Source organism: Dromaius novaehollandiae, chromosome 1, assembly GCF_036370855.1.
Source record: "Dromaius novaehollandiae isolate bDroNov1 chromosome 1, bDroNov1.hap1, whole genome shotgun sequence".
Taxonomy (NCBI): Eukaryota; Metazoa; Chordata; class Aves; order Casuariiformes; family Dromaiidae; genus Dromaius; species Dromaius novaehollandiae.
This window is the reverse complement of record NC_088098.1, coordinates 150065320-150083484: the sequence shown is the minus strand read 5'-3', so window position 1 is coordinate 150083484 and position 18165 is coordinate 150065320. Positions and strand designations below refer to the sequence as shown.

The following is an 18165-nucleotide window of genomic DNA, read 5'->3' as shown; positions in this document are numbered from 1 at the left end:
GAAATATCCTTTTGCTTTTATTTCACTGCTTTTCCAGCTCATCACCTCTGTTCTTAATACAAGCAACTTCACAACTGGGGACAAATGGGAAACCTAACCCCACATCAAGAACTGACTAAAATGCCAATGTAAGTGGGACTATGTTGTGGTTGAATTTGTACCTATGATTTGCTTCAGAGTAATGTAAGTACATGGTAGGTAATATGTATACTATATATAAATATACATATGTATAAAAATATATATTATGCATTATATAATATATATAAAACATTAAGCTTTATCAATAGTGTAAGATCAAGTAAACTGTTCGTGTAAAGGAGTCTGGATACACTGCTGTGCATATGACAGGGAATGGACCTCTAGGTGGTATAAGAGGAAAAAAAAAAAAAGCTATTGTACAGCAGATGCAGAGCTGGTGCAAAAACAGGCTTTAGAGCTAATCAGTACACTCAAAGATATTTAACTATGTAAAAACTTCATCCTTACTCGATGTCGTATTTGGTACAGATTCTTTGTTAATATTTCCCGCATGTTTTCCATTTCAGTGGGAGAAAGCGGCTTTATTTTTCCTTCATGATTTTCACTGTGGCAGAAGAAAAAAGGAAAAATAGGAAAGAGAGAGAGAAAAAATGTTTTTATCGTCGGGAATTACACTGGAACTATTTCCTCTTTTAGAGCTGGAAACAACATTTTTAAACCAATCAAGGAAGACGTAATAATTTAATGCACAGAAATGAAACCTTGATCTCATTTCAGTCACTATTTACCCTCAAAACTTACTACAGGTTCTCAAGACTCTCCAAAATTTGATATAAATTACATTAAATTGTGAACTTGATTAAGGTACTTTTCCAAATGCCCCTCAAACTTCCCATGTAGCTACTGTAGCAGATGTGCGGGCAATGGTTCAAACCCAGCTCAGCCCTACACGGTAAATCAATGCTCCTCAGAAGCCGCACAGAGTTGACCTTGTAAACCTTGACTCTCCGGAAGAGTGAAGTTTACCGAGTGCTTCATATGTGCGCTGCAAGTGAAATGCTCATTTCCTATCTGCTTACTGTTCATGTGACATTAGCACACAGGCCTTGTCAAAGTGATTATCCTGTGTACAGCCTGGGTTGTGAAATAAATACTAAGCCAGCCATGATGCTCAGCCACGCTTGGCCTCGCTTGCTTACCTGAGAGACGCTGACGATGGGACCTTGCTTATCATTCCACTCTCTGCCATCTCAATGGCATGTTTTATTTCCAGCTTCTTGTATAAAGAAACAATGCTGGATTTGGGCTGGTTCTCCCGGATTAGAAGTCTTCGCAGGTATTTATTGTCAAACTTTTTAAACCTGTATACGAGGCAAACCAACCCAGCCAGTTAATTTTTACTGTGCATAGTTAAGGAAAGCCAATATACTGTCTCTAAAGCAATTGTACAGGAGCTTAATTCCCTGAGAACATTTCTACTCATATTAAAAACTTACTAGTGAATAACCTGATATGGAGTCAAGTTCATCTTTGCTTCAGATAGTCTTGACCTATATTTTGGTTAATATGTTAATGGTCAGTCGCCTTAGCAGGAACTTTTAACTTTTAGGTACTCTGTGTTATTAGCCAATATTATTTTTAGTTCTCCATTTTCATCAAGACAAAGAGAACATTAAATATTTACTGTAAAAACAAATAAAATGCCTAAGTTTACACCCACTGCTTTTTCTTTGAAATTTTAGCCTGTTCTTGCAAAATCTTGGAAGTTCTCCACTCCTCCAAAGCAACTGCAACCCTTTTGGATGCTTAGTGAAATAATATTGATTAGAGCTGGGGTGATTTTGTTTGTCAGAAAATATCTCGCCCTACGGTCATCCTGAAATTATTCTTGAATTTGGGTCAAAAATGTTTCTGAAGGTAATGTGGAGGTGGACCTTTCTTTCTCTCTGTAATCTGTTAATTAAAGATCTCACATAGACTGCAGGACAACTAGCCTGAGTAAAGGAGAGTTGTACCCATATCATGCATCTGTCAGGTAAGTGTCCTCACTGTCATGCCCTCAGATCATTTGGAGAGAGTTCTTAGATCCTCCTGCTGATGTAGTTCCTCTTGTACGAAACACTTAAATGATTGTTGAAGCAGTGACTAGAAGGTGGGTGAGTAATGTTCTGGGTCTAAAGGATCAGTATTTGGGGGGGAAAGAATGTGCTTCTGATAAAAGTAAGGTAGATCTAAAACAGCGATGATGATAATTCAGTAGCTAAACTGAATATGTGTATTATTCACGCATTGCTAGTGATAATCTTCTTAACTCACACTAAGTCTTAAATAATACCATCGAGAACTGTGGAGCTGCCTGCCATTAAGATCTCTCATGCACCTCATTTCATCTAATGCCTTGATCTTCCTATACAAAGCCCCAAAGCTTTTGTGTGTATCTCATCAAATAACCTCTCACTGAACACCAGAGAGATACACAATTTGCAGTAGGAAAACAGCCTGTGGATGAAAGGCTCGGCAGATACACAGAAAATGCTCTGAAGCAGTCAGATATAGGGAGACTACACAGACCTCAGAAGGTAAAACTCTTTGCCCTGGGATCAGAGGGCTGTGTTTTTTCCCAGCTGGAGTTTTTGTTCAACTTGCTTGTGGTTTAGTACAAAGATTCTGTTTTCCTGTTTTCTCTTTGTAACCCACACATTCTAAAAACAACTATCTGCTTTCAGGAATAAAATGCTGAAAATGAAATATGATGCCCAACAGCCTTCATTTGTTGTGGCCCAGCCAGTTTAGTCTTTCCTGTATAACAAAAGAGTTTGAAATGCCATTCTTACTTATCTCTCCAAAAATTATGACCCCAGTGTCCACACACATCTTCAATTCCAGTCTTCACATGATCGAAGAACTAAAGGGGAAATATTGGTTCATTACATAATCTTATAGACATCATCTGGTTTGCACTTAGATATTATTATTTTTTAACACCAACTTACTTCAAATGGAAAAGTCTAGTCAAAATTCAGGACGATGCTTCATTTTAACTAAATACAGTCAAATGAACCTAGTGCGGACTTGGCTTAAAGTTACCAAAATGTCTCAGTCTTTGCGTCAGTTCAAATGCTTGGGGAGGGTAGCATGTATTCAGTCATTAGCCTGATTGAGAGAGCCAGATTCAGCTCTGTTTTCCCCTGCAGCTTCCTCAGGTCAGATCCCCAAAAGGACAGAAGTTAGTTGCCTGTCTCCAGAACGTCAGTCTTGCTCAGCTCCTAGCTAAATCTGCAGGCAACTTGTTTTCCCCATATTTTCACTTTTGAAAGTTCCCTAGCTGCTTAGGACTGTGCCTGGGACTTCCCCAGGGTCTTCCCCAGGCTTGGCAGTGAACCAGGTATGACTTTGCAGAGGAGAGAGCCCGAGAGGGCAGCAGCTCCCCATGTCAGCACTCTGCATGCCTGGGATGTGGCTGAGATACCCAGCATAAGGTCCCAAACTCCTATTTCAGGGGGCTGCGGTCCAGCCTGACCTCAGAGCGTTCTGAGCACCTAATATTAGCAACACACTTCCTGAGTCTGTTGCCAGTGATGCAAAGGTGAATCAGTCCAGCTAAGATCTCACTTGATCCCCACAGGCATCTCTCTCTCCCTCTAAAACATTTCCTAGAGCAACTGTGTGCTTAATTCAAGTGCCTCATAGGGGTCTCTAAAATTCAGGGGCAAATCCTAGTAGATAGGATAAGTTCTACAAGTGATTGACTTTTAGACAGCCAGGTTCAGTTCTTTTTTGAACCTGGCCCTTATTATTCCTCATTTGGGAAATTTACAATCACCTGTCACAGGCATGCTGCAAGGAGAAATACACTGAAGAATGTGCATGGCTAGTAAACTGCAATCCTGGGAGATGTACAAGTACCAAAGACAAATCCATAAAGAGGCTGATGATGTGAGGGTTAAATAAGATTGTGTCTTTAGAATGAGTTTGCATTTGTTTAATTAGACTAGCTGAAATGCAACGTAATGTAATTAAATTGCCGTAGGTTTCCTAATGTGGTCAAGTTCTAAAACAGCAAATTTCCTATGCGAAACAAACAACAAGAAGATAATTTATCTCAGCAGGTGAACCATTTATAAAGGGAAAATTATAAAATAATGATAAATAATAATAATAATTTTATAACAATCAGAAGTTAAATATAAATGTACAGTTATTGTCTTTATAGCAGTTATAGAAAAGAAATTTAAAAGAGCACATCTTCCTCTGTAATGTCTCCCTTGTCTTACTGAAAGCCACTGGGAGTTTCATCTGTATCAGGGTTTCATCTACGACACTGAAGCTCCAACATACCCTGTTATAAATTTCTTCACTGACAGCAGGCTGCTTTTTATTTGACCTTTTGACATCAAGAAACTCCACCAGTGGGCGAATTGTTATTCCCTGTGAAGAAAATAGCAAATATTTCTGTGTTTATCCATGAATAGAAAGGAAAAAGAAAATCTTTTAGTCTCTTAGTCTTTTCTGTCAGAGCAGTCAAACTGGCTGTGGGTACCTTCTTAGCACTCAACAAGCAAGCCTGAAGCTATAATTACAATAGCAAACTCACGTTTGTGATTAGCAGGTGTTGCACTTAATTATGAAGTCCTTGTCAGCCCACAGATTCTGCTAACGTAACAGAAGAAATGAAAGGGACCTCTAGAGGTAAGAGGTCCCTGCCTCCCTAAAACCATAGCAACTTGACAAATCCAATCAGGAACATGTCACTTACCACATCCTTGAGGTATGAAATACTTTTTTTCTAATTCTATTATGTATTTAAAAACCTATCACTTGTTTTATGAATCAACAAACAAATCTTCCCTCATTCCAAAGCAAATGTATGGAGTCCTTTTTTCTAGTGATCGCTTTCAACACAGGTACACAAAGATGTCTCAAAAATAGCACTAAAATTACTATTCGAGACCTGTGACAGTAAGATTGTTGGTAAATATGTAAAAGAACAAAAAGTTTTGGCCACCCCAGAATGATATACTGGGGTGGCCAAAATTACAAATTCCACAATTACTTGTGGAAGAACTGACATAATTTTTTATTTGTATAGGCACACTGAGACAGGGGAAGGGAATGAATTTTGCATGGTGTTGAGATCAGTCCCAACTATCCCAGACAACCATGCCATGCATTTCTTTTCATAAACAAATCAAGCTTTATCGTAAAAGTAGTTAGGTTTTCTTGCCCCATTGCTCTTACTGGAACACTCATCCTGAACCTCATTGTTCTGATAATTAGAAATCTTCTTCTTAATTGCATCATGGTCACTTTGTACCACTTTGTTCTTGTGCCAACATTGTCTTTTTAACTTAAACAGTTCTTCTCCTTCTCTGGTGTTTACCCCTTGATATAAACAGTAATTATATTCCCTCTTCTCCTTCATTTTGCTAAGGCCAAGACATTCTGGTCTCCTGTTACATGACAGGCTTACCAGTCCCGTGATCACTCTAGAACATGGCATTATTGTCTGCTGCAAATACTTTTTCATTACACCTTAAAATTATGTTTGCCTTTCTTCTGTCCCCATTGCGTTGGTGGTTTAAACAGCACACAGTTTTTAACTATTACACCTGCATCTTTCTCCCCTTCTGTTTTTTTTTTCCAAGGCCCCCATTTCATAGGAGAAATTTCTAATAAGTAAAAAAGTCCTAGCAAGAACTTGCACTTATTACTGTTAAATTTCATTCTATTTCTACCATACTGTTCCTAGTTATTCTCTTCTTCGTATGTAGTACCCCATACCTCTGTCACCCTGAGAATGCTTTCCAAGGTCTGTCATCAAGAAACATCAGCACCAAAAGAACTCCCACCTTTTTGTGCCATGGTCTATAATGAAAATATTAAACAAAACCATCCCCATGAACCATCCTTGAACCATCCCTTAATGACATCTCTTCAGAATATTATCTGCTGGTGGTTGTACACTGGAGCATGTGCCCAGAGAAGCTGGGTATTCTCTATCCATGCAGATATTCAGAACTCAGCTGGACATGGCACTGGGCAACCTGATCTAACTTTGAAGCTGGCCCTTCTTTGGGCAAGGGATTGGACTACAGACCTCCAAAAGTCCTTTCCAACCCAAATTATTCTATATTTCTATTTCCCCCTATAGGAGAAATTGCCAACCCCTTCCACATCCACTTTACAGTCATTCTATAGTCAATCTAACCTCACTTTAACTAACAGTTCAACTAACAATTTCTCGTGTAGCCGCACCACAAAGGTTTCACAATAGTCCATTCAGATGAGGTTACTAGTGTTGCCTTGCTCTAGAAAACAAATTATCTTATAAAAGAATGATAAGAGGCTTCCCTTTGGTAAACCATGTTGCATTTCATAACACATCCCATTTACCCCCACATTTTTAATTATTCCATCTTTCAAAGTCAATTTTCACAGCTGACATGCTAAGGAAGTCAACTAACTGTCCTGCAGTTGCGCAAACCACCTTTTTCCCCTTTTTAGCCATGAACGCAGATACTTGCAACTTTCCATGACACCTTCCTTCAGGCAAAGGACACGTTAAAAAAAGAATTTGCCCACAGATTTGAAATTCCATGTTCTAGTTTCTCAGAAGTTTCTCACAATTCTGCATAATGACTAGCCCCACATTTTGACTTGAGTGGCTTAAGCTCCTCTGAGTTTTGCTTCTTATGGTCACTTCCTTCTTTTCATTCTTCTTGGTCATTTTGACCAGGGCCCCATGGTCAGTATGAAGCCAGAGACAAGTTCTACACATTCTTCTCCACACCTGCTGCTTTTGGATGGGTGTCCAGCTGGTTTTCAACATCATTGCCTAACACCTAGATTCAAAACACTCCAATTCACCTCTCAGTGTCTTAAGTATCTTCCCATTCCCCTGCTCACAGCACACCATATTCACCATTGAACTATCGAGTAAATACATAATATTAAATATTCAAACAAGAACTTAGTGCTGAGGCTATATCCAGATTATCTTTTATCTCTACCCCAACCTCACTGGTTCTTAAAACCTCAATACTACTTCCACGCTAGCATAAGTACTTAATATCTGGCATACCTTTACTACCTCTCTACCTCTGCATAGAATTCTTTTTTAAGTATGGCCATGGAACAATGCAGAAGAGTACCTTCAAGTATGTTCTGCTAGTAAGTGGAAATGTCTGTTTTTCCACTGACTGCTTATTAACAACCCATCTGAGGAAAAAAAAAATGTCCAGAAGAGAAAAGGCATTACCTGAATGAAAACAGTAAAGAATATCACCACGATAACAGCAGTGATGAACAATTTCTTCCTGGGGAACACAGCAGGAGGAAGCAGAAATACAAGTGAAAAACAAATAGCTCCTCGGAGACCTCCATAGGCAATAATAAATTGGTCCTTAAAAGTGAGAGGAATTGTTCGGAACACATTAATGATCTGAGTCAGAACAAAAACACCTGAGAGAAAGAATGGAAATAGAGGGAAGAGAAAAAAAACAATTAAAATTACATGAAAATTCTCTACAATGCTGATATTTAAAACACTTTTTATTTGTTTTCTATTTATACATTTTTGAAGAAATTAAATGTTACTTAGCACCTTTAAAACACCACATTAAAAAAATTTTAAATGCCCAAGGAATAAAAATATTTAGTCAGCTAACCCCCAGAGGTCAGCTGGATTTAGGACCCAAAGCAGCTAAGTGATCTCCACTAGACAGCTATCTACTAGACTTTGTCTGCACCTTCAGAATATCCATAAATCTCTGTGTCAGGATAGACCAAGGTGCCTAAGTTATTTTTAAAGTGGGATTTGAGGTGCTTTCAAACACTTTTGCTTGTCCACTCCAACAATTTGTGATTTGCATCCTGCAAATTCCTACTCACCCACTTTATTTCACATGCATTGTAATTTTATTGTAGTGAGTGGGCTACGTTAATGAAGTTAAACACAAATTTAAGCTTTTACATGAGTGCAGGCTACAGTGGCAGTTCTTGAGATGACAACTGAGAAAGGGTGGAAGCGGACGCAGAGCGCAGAAGGGGAGAGGAAAGGAGGAAAGGGCAATTTCATCTGAGCTTTGCCCTTTGCTTCCTCTTCCTTCCGCTCTGTGTCCTTCTCTGGCATCCATCTGGAGAGTGTAACCACTGCTTTGAGCCAGCTGGGACAGGGAAAGGGCCACTTACAGTGACTAGGCGGGCAAAGACCACCTTCTTCCTCCCTTCCTCCCTTCCCTCTTCCCAATGGCAAAATGATCAGAGCTGGGCAGGTGCACCACATCCACTGTGCACCAGAGGCACATGCAAGGCTGCACCTGGAGCTCAGGCTTGCAGCGAGGAAAACAAGAGCAGTGTGGCTGGGCAACAAGGACACAGAGAGACACAACACACCTCCGTTTAGACGGATGGGGTGCAGGTCTAGGGATGATGTGAGAAGATGCCAGCGTAGTGTGGTGTACCAGAGAAGGCGGCTCTAGACACAAGGAGGACTGGCTCAGCAGTAAAGGCATGAAGGCAAGTGAAAGAAGTGAGCCTGGTGGCCAGGAGCTGAGGGGCAATCAGGCTGTTTGGCTGCTTTTGAGCATGAGTTATTAATTGTGTGGGGGAGGGAAAAGAGTTGAGATATCTGCACTAGGGGGAGACTTGGGAGCTGGAAGTTTGGGTGCAGAAGCAGAGCAGAGCATGAGTCACTTGTATGCCTGAAGTGACCAAAGCATTACATAAGGAATTGGGGTGAGAGGCAGGCTTAAGACCTATAGGCCTGGCCTGCACTTGAGTCCTGAGGTGAAAGATAAAGAGCTAGTACTGTAAACACAGGAGAGGTCAAGCAGTTTCTTACAGTGTTTGTTTCTTCACAATATATTCCTGAACAGCATTTCAACTACAGCATTTCCTGGTTTGATGCTATTTATGCCAATGACTAGCAAACCCTACAAACCTAGCAAACACTCAAAAAAAAAAAACTGTTTGATTGTTCCAGAACTGCTAATTATTTAAGTAAATGTGTTTATTTGTAAGTAAATGTGTACTTAGATACAAAGTGTTCACTCTGATTAACATGCAGACTGTCTCTGACTTTGTATGGGCAGGCTCAAGATCAAATTGATCTTCTGGGTACCATTTTGGGGAAAGGTGGAAGCTGACCCTGAAATGTAAGACACCTGATAAATAAGAACATTGTATGGGCTGATGGGACTCTACCTAAATTTGAAGTTTCCTACTTGAGGTAGGACTAGAAGTTTCACTTCTAAAGTACATATTAACACATAATCTTAGATGTGCTTACCCAATGCCCTCCAGATTAAACAAAAAAGGAGGGTGAAGCTAACAAAGGCCCAGTTCCACTCATGATTCTTCCCAACTGTAGACACTCCCATGAAAATGAAGATTAAGGTTTCACTGACACTGCTCAGCATCTTCATAAAATACTTTATCGTTGTGTAAGACTTTTGGGAAACATTTTCCTCCACGTACTTGTTCATGGTCATGGCACAAGCTGTAATCCTGAAAGGCAAACATTATTCTGTGTTTCATTGGCTTGATTTTTGTTATCTCATCTCATTTCTGGAGAATGCCATTCACTTTTCCACGGTCTTTTTTAAAATAAAAAGTGTAATTGATCCCATCACCAACCAATCTTAAATTTATAGATGTAGTAAGCCTACAGTTTTGGACATGAGATTTTTTTTCCACAGTGGGACAGCTTTCTGAGAAGACATCAGTATATGAACAGTTTTGTCACATACTAAATCCACATGATCTGTGCAGGGATAACTGAAACTATATTTTGAACTTCAGAAAGGGAGAGCTTACAAGAGCTGGGGGGGCTGCTCTGGAGAGCAGGGATGGCTGCTCCCATTGCTGCTGAAGCACATAAGAAGCAGGATGGCAAATGCAAGTCCTGGGGCAGGACTTCCCTCCCTTCCCATCAGAAGTTGCCCCTCCATACCATTCCTCTCCTCAGTGACAGAGTAGCCAGCTCCTTTTTCCAGTTAAAGCAGGCAGCAAGGCCATAGACAATTTGTCATCCTTCTCCACTCCAGGCTTTCTTTGCCTATGCATAGGGCTGAACATGGCCCCCACAGGAGAAAAACACAACCAGAACTCTTGCTGGCGCAGTTGCACGTCTAAAGTGCCTACAAATGAATGAAATGGACATCTCGGCTGACACATGAAAGAACAGACAGGACTTACTACGTGTATGTCTATGTGCCCGTGCTCTGAGCCCATGTTAGTGAACACAGTTTTTCAAACAGCAGGAAGAGCAAAGAATAATACCAGCTGTACATCATTTACTCAGTACAGCTGCCCAAGGTGCAGGGATGGCTGAGGACCACTGAGATAGAAGGTTTACAGGCTTAAGGATGGTTAGCAGTGCTGGCTGGAGGATAACCTCAAGGTTGTGTCTCAGTGTAGGGGAAGCACAGTCTGAATCACCTAATAATTATCAGGGTGGGCAACTAAGGCAAGATTCACTGTGAAATAGCTATCTCTCTTGATTATACTACCTAAGGCAAACACATCTCTCCCCTCCGTGCAACCAGGTCTTTTCAGATTTCCCAGTTAAATGCAACTTTATATACACCCATGTAAGGGTTTTGAGTCAAAACATACAGATTAAACCTAAGTGAAGAGAGAGAGATGTGTATCTACGTTGTCTTTCTGAATATAGTCCATGAGGATTTATCCCAAGTTTATTCATCCCAGTTTCGGCAGTTGTTTGTTTATACAGAATATTTGCCAACCCAGGGGGATATCTCTTCCCATCTCCACCTTGTTCTCTCTCATGGAGGAGGAAGATGGTGGGTTTTCCAGTCTCTTCTTGGAAAAACTGAAGAAGATTCTGACATGTCTTGTGGAGATCCCAGTGCAGAGAAACTTCCACTGAGCATATCCTGCCTCTAAGACAAGAGCCCCATCTCCGAACAACCCAAACATCCCTGACTGCAAGTGCAAAAGGAAAGGCATACTAAGGGACAACTCAGGACAAGGCCACTGAGGGCTCTAAAAATATGAATTATCATTTTTGCATGTAGCCAACTGGAAGAAGATGGGGTCCAGAACACCACTGAGACAAAACACATCACCTCTGGCAGGTGATGAACTGCAGAGAATTAGAATAATTTCACCTCCTGTATGGTCTTCACTTTGTAGAGTGTGGTCCTGCCTGCAGCTGAAATTATGAATAAATATATCTAAGGTCTTTCTTCTAAAAGAAGGGACTGAATAGATCTTTTTGCAAAGCAGCAAGAAGAATCACAGAAACAGCAGTAACCTCAAAAGTACTTCAAAATAATACACTTTCTTAACATTTAGATGGAGGGTGTCCATAACAAAGGCTTGGGCTGTAGTCACTGACAGCCTCCTAACAAGTTTCTCCTAATTAATTAAAATTAGTGCATTCTTTTGTCCAGAAGTTTCCTTCCATTGTGCAGAGCCAGAATGGCCTGCTTTGGAGAAGAAAATCCAAGATCTGAAATGTAGTTGCAGATTTTTGACCCCACCAATACATCCACATCCTCATCCCCAAAGTGGTTGAGAAGCATTACTTCTGACTGATGAATCTGGGAGGCCACATGGGCACTGGAAAGGGCCCTGCATGCACATTAGGATGAGGGGAATCCAAAGAAAAGGGGACAGATAGGTTGCTAGCAGAAGAGCAGAGGCTCTCAGTGTGCCTAAACCTGGCCTTTGACCTCCATTTTTGCCCACCTAGTTAGTGATAGAGAGGAAGTCTAGTCAGCACAATATAAAACGGCCATTTTTATTGGAAAGCTAGTTTAGTCCCTAAACAACTTCAAGACTGAGCAGAAGAAAAGATGGATCAAAACACTCCCAGGCCTTCATTTGCATTTAGTACTGACATAATTGTCCACTATCAGGAGACAGTGTCACCCTATTGTCACCCTATTTCACCAAGATCTTGAACAGAAAGGTCCTCTTGGCCCAAAAGTAGCATGCTCTCTGGGAAGCGGAGCTCATTGTGGCTATTTGGGATCTAGCACAGAAGAAAAAATGCATATTTCATGACTATGCAAACTTCCTCTCTGCTTTAGGTAATGCTTCTAGTTTAAGTGTGTAGCTGGGACAAAAGAGGTTCTGCATTTTGCCAGCACAGGCAGACTGTGTCATAGGTGCTCTTCACAGCTCCTTCTCTTGTTTTGCTCTTATAGTCTTCCAAACCAGGGACTTGGCTCGATCACTACAATCTTGGGAAGAGATCACTTGCACATCTTGGGAATAATGAAGAAGACCTGGACCATGCCTGGATTTTGTCCTGACATGTAGGCCAGGACATACACCCAGAGCTAGAAGCCAGGAAACATTTCCAGATTCTTCAGTTTATACATAGCTCCAGTGACCAACCTCAAAAGAGTATGTGAGGAAGGGTCTCAAATCTGCTTAACACTTTCCCTCTCCAGAACTCTATTATTTAGTGGCAATTCTGTACTTCACAAGCCACAGTCTTGCAAAGTCCACACTAATAGACCTACAAATATCTCATGCTGTGTTACAGCCCAGGACAGCTCTTCTGTGCATGGACAGCTTATCTGCACAAGTATAACAAGTCCAGTGCATCTTGGCCACCTCCAATCGGTTGCACAGGCAACAGAGTAGGCAAGTGCAGGGGCAGCAATTCCAATATATCAAGAGTCCAATGGGCAGGCTGCACAATATCCATTTCCAGACACACAGTCATTCCAGAGTCTCAAAGCTGTGGCCTGTTGCCCATAGCATCAGGGCTGTCAAGTCCACATCAAAGACAGAACAAAACACTACTCTTTATTACCTTCTTAAAATAAATTATTTTCACAATTATAGTCATTTAGGAAAGCCCTGCAACTTGGGAAGCGGGGAAGCATGCTCTGGGCACAGTTTGTTTTTGGATCCTGAGGTAATGGAGACACTGTAAATAGATGTCTGATAAGAATCTGTCACTGGATTAATCGGGATCTTTGCAAGCTGTAACTTAAAACACCTCCCATGTTTAACAACTAGAATTTAAAGGGACTACCCTCATATATACATTTTTTTCAGTTACATTTTGCATTCACCCAATTAGTGTCAACAACTGAATTGATTCACCAGTATACCAAATAGTGCTGTATATTATTTGTTATTCTTAAAATGAGTACTATTCCACGGCTAATCAATGCTCACTCTAAGAATTTGTTCTCTTCAGCTTATTTATTCAGATTAGAAAAAAACCTACTGAAGTCTCTTCAATTTAAAAATGATACAGCAATATAGTGTTAGAATATAAGATATAATCAAATTGTGAAGATATGCAAGATGTTACATGCATCATTATAATATCTTTTTTCCAAATTAGGTTCTTACTGTCACCATAATCTAAGCAAAACCTTAGCTGTGCTTTGTTTGATATTACTTGTCCATATATGCATTACTTCTAGCTTCCATTTCTGTGACCTGAGGTGGTTGCCTTGGTCAAGAAAGGGAGGAAAAAAACAGTTAATTACACTTAACCTGCAACCTTCAGTGCCTCTGAAGAATAAAAGTTCTCCTGTACAAACAGTACAGTTTCTGTCATGGCTGGAATAAACAAGGCCACTGGGTTCAATCCTCATGTTTCCTTGACCTACTAAATTTACAGTATTTTCAATGTTCATTCCTTTCAGCCTGCTAATTCACAGTTGCAAAAAAAGAAACACATATTAATACTTCTATCGCTCCACAGCCTTTATAAGAAATAGGTAAGCAGAAAATGTAGTATTATAATTAGAAATGGAACCAGGCAAATAAAATTCAGATGCACACCTGTATTTTTTACACCCATGATCCTGATTCAAGCCCAGCTCTAATTACAGGAGAACCTATTTCCTCTCCTTCTGAAAAGAACTTTCTCATTGCAGCTCACAAGGATATGATTCAGTCCCTTAGCTATTCAAGCCGAGTCACCTGACTCAGGGGTTATACACAGATGTTTCAAGAATCATTTGTCCCCAGAACAAGTATACAGACTTATCAGAAGAGGGACAAGCACCTTCCCCTCTATTCCTTTGCCAGTGAATTCCTAGCTGCACAGAAATGACGCACTCTATGCACGTACCTTAATTATTTCATAATACTGTATGTTCCTGCTGATGCACTTCATCTAAAGTATGGTGCAGTGCATAACTGCAGTGTCTTGTTGGGTATATTTAAGCATCAGGCTATGAAGGAAGCAGGATCAATAGTTTAACGGACTCAAGTGGATATGGGTGAAAAGAGGGAGATCAGGCGTTTGCTGCCTACAGGCTGAACTATAAATGACCACAGAGTCATAGACCCATTGAACCACCCAAGTTGCAAGGGACTCTCCAAGGTCATCTGGTGCAACCATCCGCTCAAAGCAAGGCTGCCTTTGAAATCAGAACCAAGTGAACACAACCATGAGTCACTTGTTGCAGGAAACGGCACACAATGTCGGTACATGTTGCACTTTGTGACACAGAGCAGAATTTTCTCTGCAGTTCAAAACCTAACCAAATGTGAAGGGCATGGTGTAGATTTACTTCAAGTGAAAGTGGGGATTACAGAAGCTATAAGGCCTTCACCAGCACTGCTTGGTAGGGAGCACACTCTATAGCTCGTGACAGTTGAGACACTGCACCTCTGCAGAGACCTCTTCCTCCTCCCCATGAGCGTTACTGACATATCCATCTGTTAGCTATTACAAAATACGTTCAGAGTCAAAACACATACAGGGCATATAGAAGATTTTTCTAGTGCATAAAAAAATACTACGTGTTTCCCCTATTGTTTTGCACCTACTCAGGGGCACTGGCATAAATAAAAAGGCACCACACACAGTGCCATGTGAAGCATTAGTGTGCTGGTTCCTGGCACAGGCATGCAGTAATTCCATTTATGCACTAGCAGACCCATGCTGCCCTTTTCATTTTATCCTGGATGCAGAATGTCCAATTCAATATTTTCGTGCATACTACTACCACTTTTCCGTATACACTTTAGCCACGCGTTTTTGGTTTAGAAGCCCTTTAAGTATTTGATCACAGGATGTCAAGGACATCTGACTTAAGAAGAGGAGGAAACTAGAAACCACACAAATGCTATGAATAGACGCTAGGGAAAGAGATGGCACATTTATGAACTCGGTCACAGTGGATGCATATGTTACTTTATTTAGGCCCATATCAGAGAAAGTAAGCCATGCAATCTTTAGCTCTTCACTTATATTAGAGTACTAAACTCTTCCTTTTTGTGGCATATTTCTATTTCCATACTACTGAATCATCAGCTGTAAGTTCCCTTTTGAATTGCTTCTTGGTCCCAGAAAACCTTAAATTGACATGGCTATGATATCAAACCTATCTTCTCTTTCTTAAAAGATAATCACCAAAACAGGTATTATCAAATATTAGAGATACTAAGAAGTAACATGTGAGCTTTCAGAAAATGCTATGCTTCTAATGCCTGAATGACTCATATTTGCCACAAGAACAATACAGAGATATTAAAGAAGGTTGGCCTTTAAAAATATTGCTTGCAATCAGAGAAAATCATTTAAGTGTATCAAGTGTCATAAAGGTTCTTTCTAAAATTGAGGTTGTTACAGTATAAGCAGCATAAAATAAGATGCTATGCTCTCTATTGAAGCCCAGGAGCCAGAAAACATATTTTTATCTATTAGAAGTGAGAATAATAATATTATTTTATACGTATCTATGTATACAGAGAGCATTGTAATACACAGGCAAATGTATCAGGAAACTAAGCTACAGGGTTATATCACCACAGGACTAGATTCTGCAAATCTTACATTCATCAAATCCTTACTGCACTTGTAATCCAGCAGCAGGTTTGCTTTAATGGTATATGCATCACCTTCATTGCAAGGTACTTACTGGCTGCTCACATGTGTAAGTGAAGATGCAGTTTCACAATACGTTGGCACAGTGGTGAAGCCAGCTCATGAAATATCCTGGCTACCACTCCCACTCCCTCCCAACCACTGCTGCCCCCACATCATTATGCATCACCCCTCAGTCATGCCTTTAAGACTAGTTGTGGGGTCACACCAGGACACAGGTCACAGAACTGATCTGGGTTAAAAATAAACCCACCAAAAATGCAAGGGATTATTTTTAACTTGAAACATTTGAAAGATATGGTTTATGGTGTGATGGCATGAACAGTTTTAGTGACACAGCTGGTGTGGTGGCAAGCTGAGACAATGAGATGGGAACAGTAGGGGAGAGGCCGGAAATCCTCAAGCCAGCTTCACTGCCTTGCACGATGGAACTACGCCATATGGCAAAGTTTGCAAAATCTGGTCCTCCCTGCAATTTCCTTTGGCATTCTTATTTGGGTGCTATTATTACTGAAGTTTGGGGTACTTACGCCATGATGCCCGAGAGATGAAACATTTCAGCTGTTATGTATGACAAATAACTGTACAGGAAGACAAAAAGTGGCTCAATCACTCGGATTTTATGGGTGAAACGGGTGGTAAATGCTGCTACAAATCCCAAAAGGATTCCAATCAATACTCCACCGATCCCCACTATAAAGAAGTTAGCAATCCCAGCGAATATGTCAACAATCTTAATTGTGCGCATCTGGCAGAAAGACTTGAACAAATTGTACAGGACCTATGAGAAAAAGAAAGCACATTATGTTTCTGAATTCTTCTTAATTTCTCTTCGTGTCATTGTGTTCCTCTACTTCAATTTTGGACTTTGTAATTCTGTATCTACCTTGAACTCACTTTTGATATATGCTGTTGTGTACCTCTGGCATATTATTTGTCATCCATAAATATCAGGGAGCTTTACAAAGAAGGGTAAATATCATTATTCTCATTTTTGCAAATGGGAACAGAACACTGAGGTGTCATTCTGCAGGCCAGGAGCACAGTCATGCGTAGAATCTTTACCTGGCTGATTCAAAGTCCTGGTCAAAGCTCTATCTATTATTTCTATAAACCTATTCTTTTGCAAACATTAATTTCTCCAGAAATAGCCATTTCAGATTTTACTCATTTTCAGGAAAAAAAAATTAAAAAGAGGAGGAAAAAACAGTTTCATAATTAGTGAAAAATCAGATTATTTTCACATGTGTTTGAGCTCCATAAGACACCAACAACTGAAGTAGCAAATCAGACTGTGGGTCCATTTGGCATAGGGGGAGTGCACAGAGGCTGCCCCAAAAAGGAGTACAAGAAACAAGGCATCCATGGAGTGGTCTTTCTCTGATATATTAGCCATTAGGAATCCAATGGTTTAAAGATTTTAAAGCTGTGGATTGTTTCTAGAAACTTGGATTTAACTCCCATTAATAGACTTGTTTCCATGTATTTGCCCAGTTTCATTTTTGAACTGTTCATAACCACTCTCCAAAACAAGTTGTGTCAATGAGATTTTTATGTTTTCTTGGCCAGAGAGTCTTTTCCATTTTACACAGGAAATGATGTAAAACCCGTATTTCTCTAATATCCAGTGTTCTAGTTATGACAAAACATCCACCAATGAAATCAGTTACTTCTAAAGAAAACTTATGAGATCTCTCAACTGCAGATTTACTAGGGAGATTTAAGCTTTGCCTGATGCTGCCCACATGCTCCCAAGCCATGTGATACCATGAGGTACCACATGGTCTTCTTGGACACATCAAAGCTTGGTCGTGTGCACCTATTCCTGTCAGAACAGATAAACACCAGAAGTGAAAATCAGGTTCACAGACCAAGCTACCGCTAGTGTTCTTAATAAACATCACACTAGTCAGCTTGGAAAGCTTACAAAAGTTAAACCTTTGCTTTCTTTCCGAACTTCTTAGTAAACCAAACAGGTTCCTCCATAGCAAATGTTACTGAGATAGCAATGTTTTATTGGTACTTGCATTGTGCCAACATGTACATATTTGAGCAGTGACTAGAAGGGATTTGTCAAGTTAGCAGTCTTGTTCTCTCTCACATGGCAGAAAAAAAGTTGTAGAGCTCTTCTTGGACAAAATTTGATAAGTCTTACGCAGGTAAAAGTCCTCACTAAAGATTAATGTGAAGACATGGCCTGTTATGGGTCCTTTGGGCTAAGTGAAGGGAAAGAAATGAAAAAGAAGAGAAAAAATACATTCCAGGACAAGCATGAAAAAAGAAGGTCAAATCAAACCCAGAAGGGTCACCACTACTTTCTGATTTTCTGATTACAAAGTGACAAA

General features: G+C 40.2%; 1 protein-coding gene across 1 annotated transcript in view; it reads right to left on the bottom strand.

Annotated features, from left to right (window-relative positions):
• SLC9A2 (solute carrier family 9 member A2) overlaps positions 1–18165 on the bottom strand; it is a 35019-nt gene that overhangs the window by 6597 nt on the left and 10257 nt on the right. Inside the window, exons 3-9 of the mRNA XM_064502886.1 lie at positions 16351–16601; positions 9272–9489; positions 7241–7443; positions 4321–4410; positions 2817–2887; positions 1182–1343; positions 490–586 (exon numbers count right to left, since the gene is read on the bottom strand). Coding sequence (XP_064358956.1) covers positions 490–586; positions 1182–1343; positions 2817–2887; positions 4321–4410; positions 7241–7443; positions 9272–9489; positions 16351–16601 — 1092 coding nt within the window. The remainder of the gene's footprint in view (positions 1–489; positions 587–1181; positions 1344–2816; positions 2888–4320; positions 4411–7240; positions 7444–9271; positions 9490–16350; positions 16602–18165) is intronic.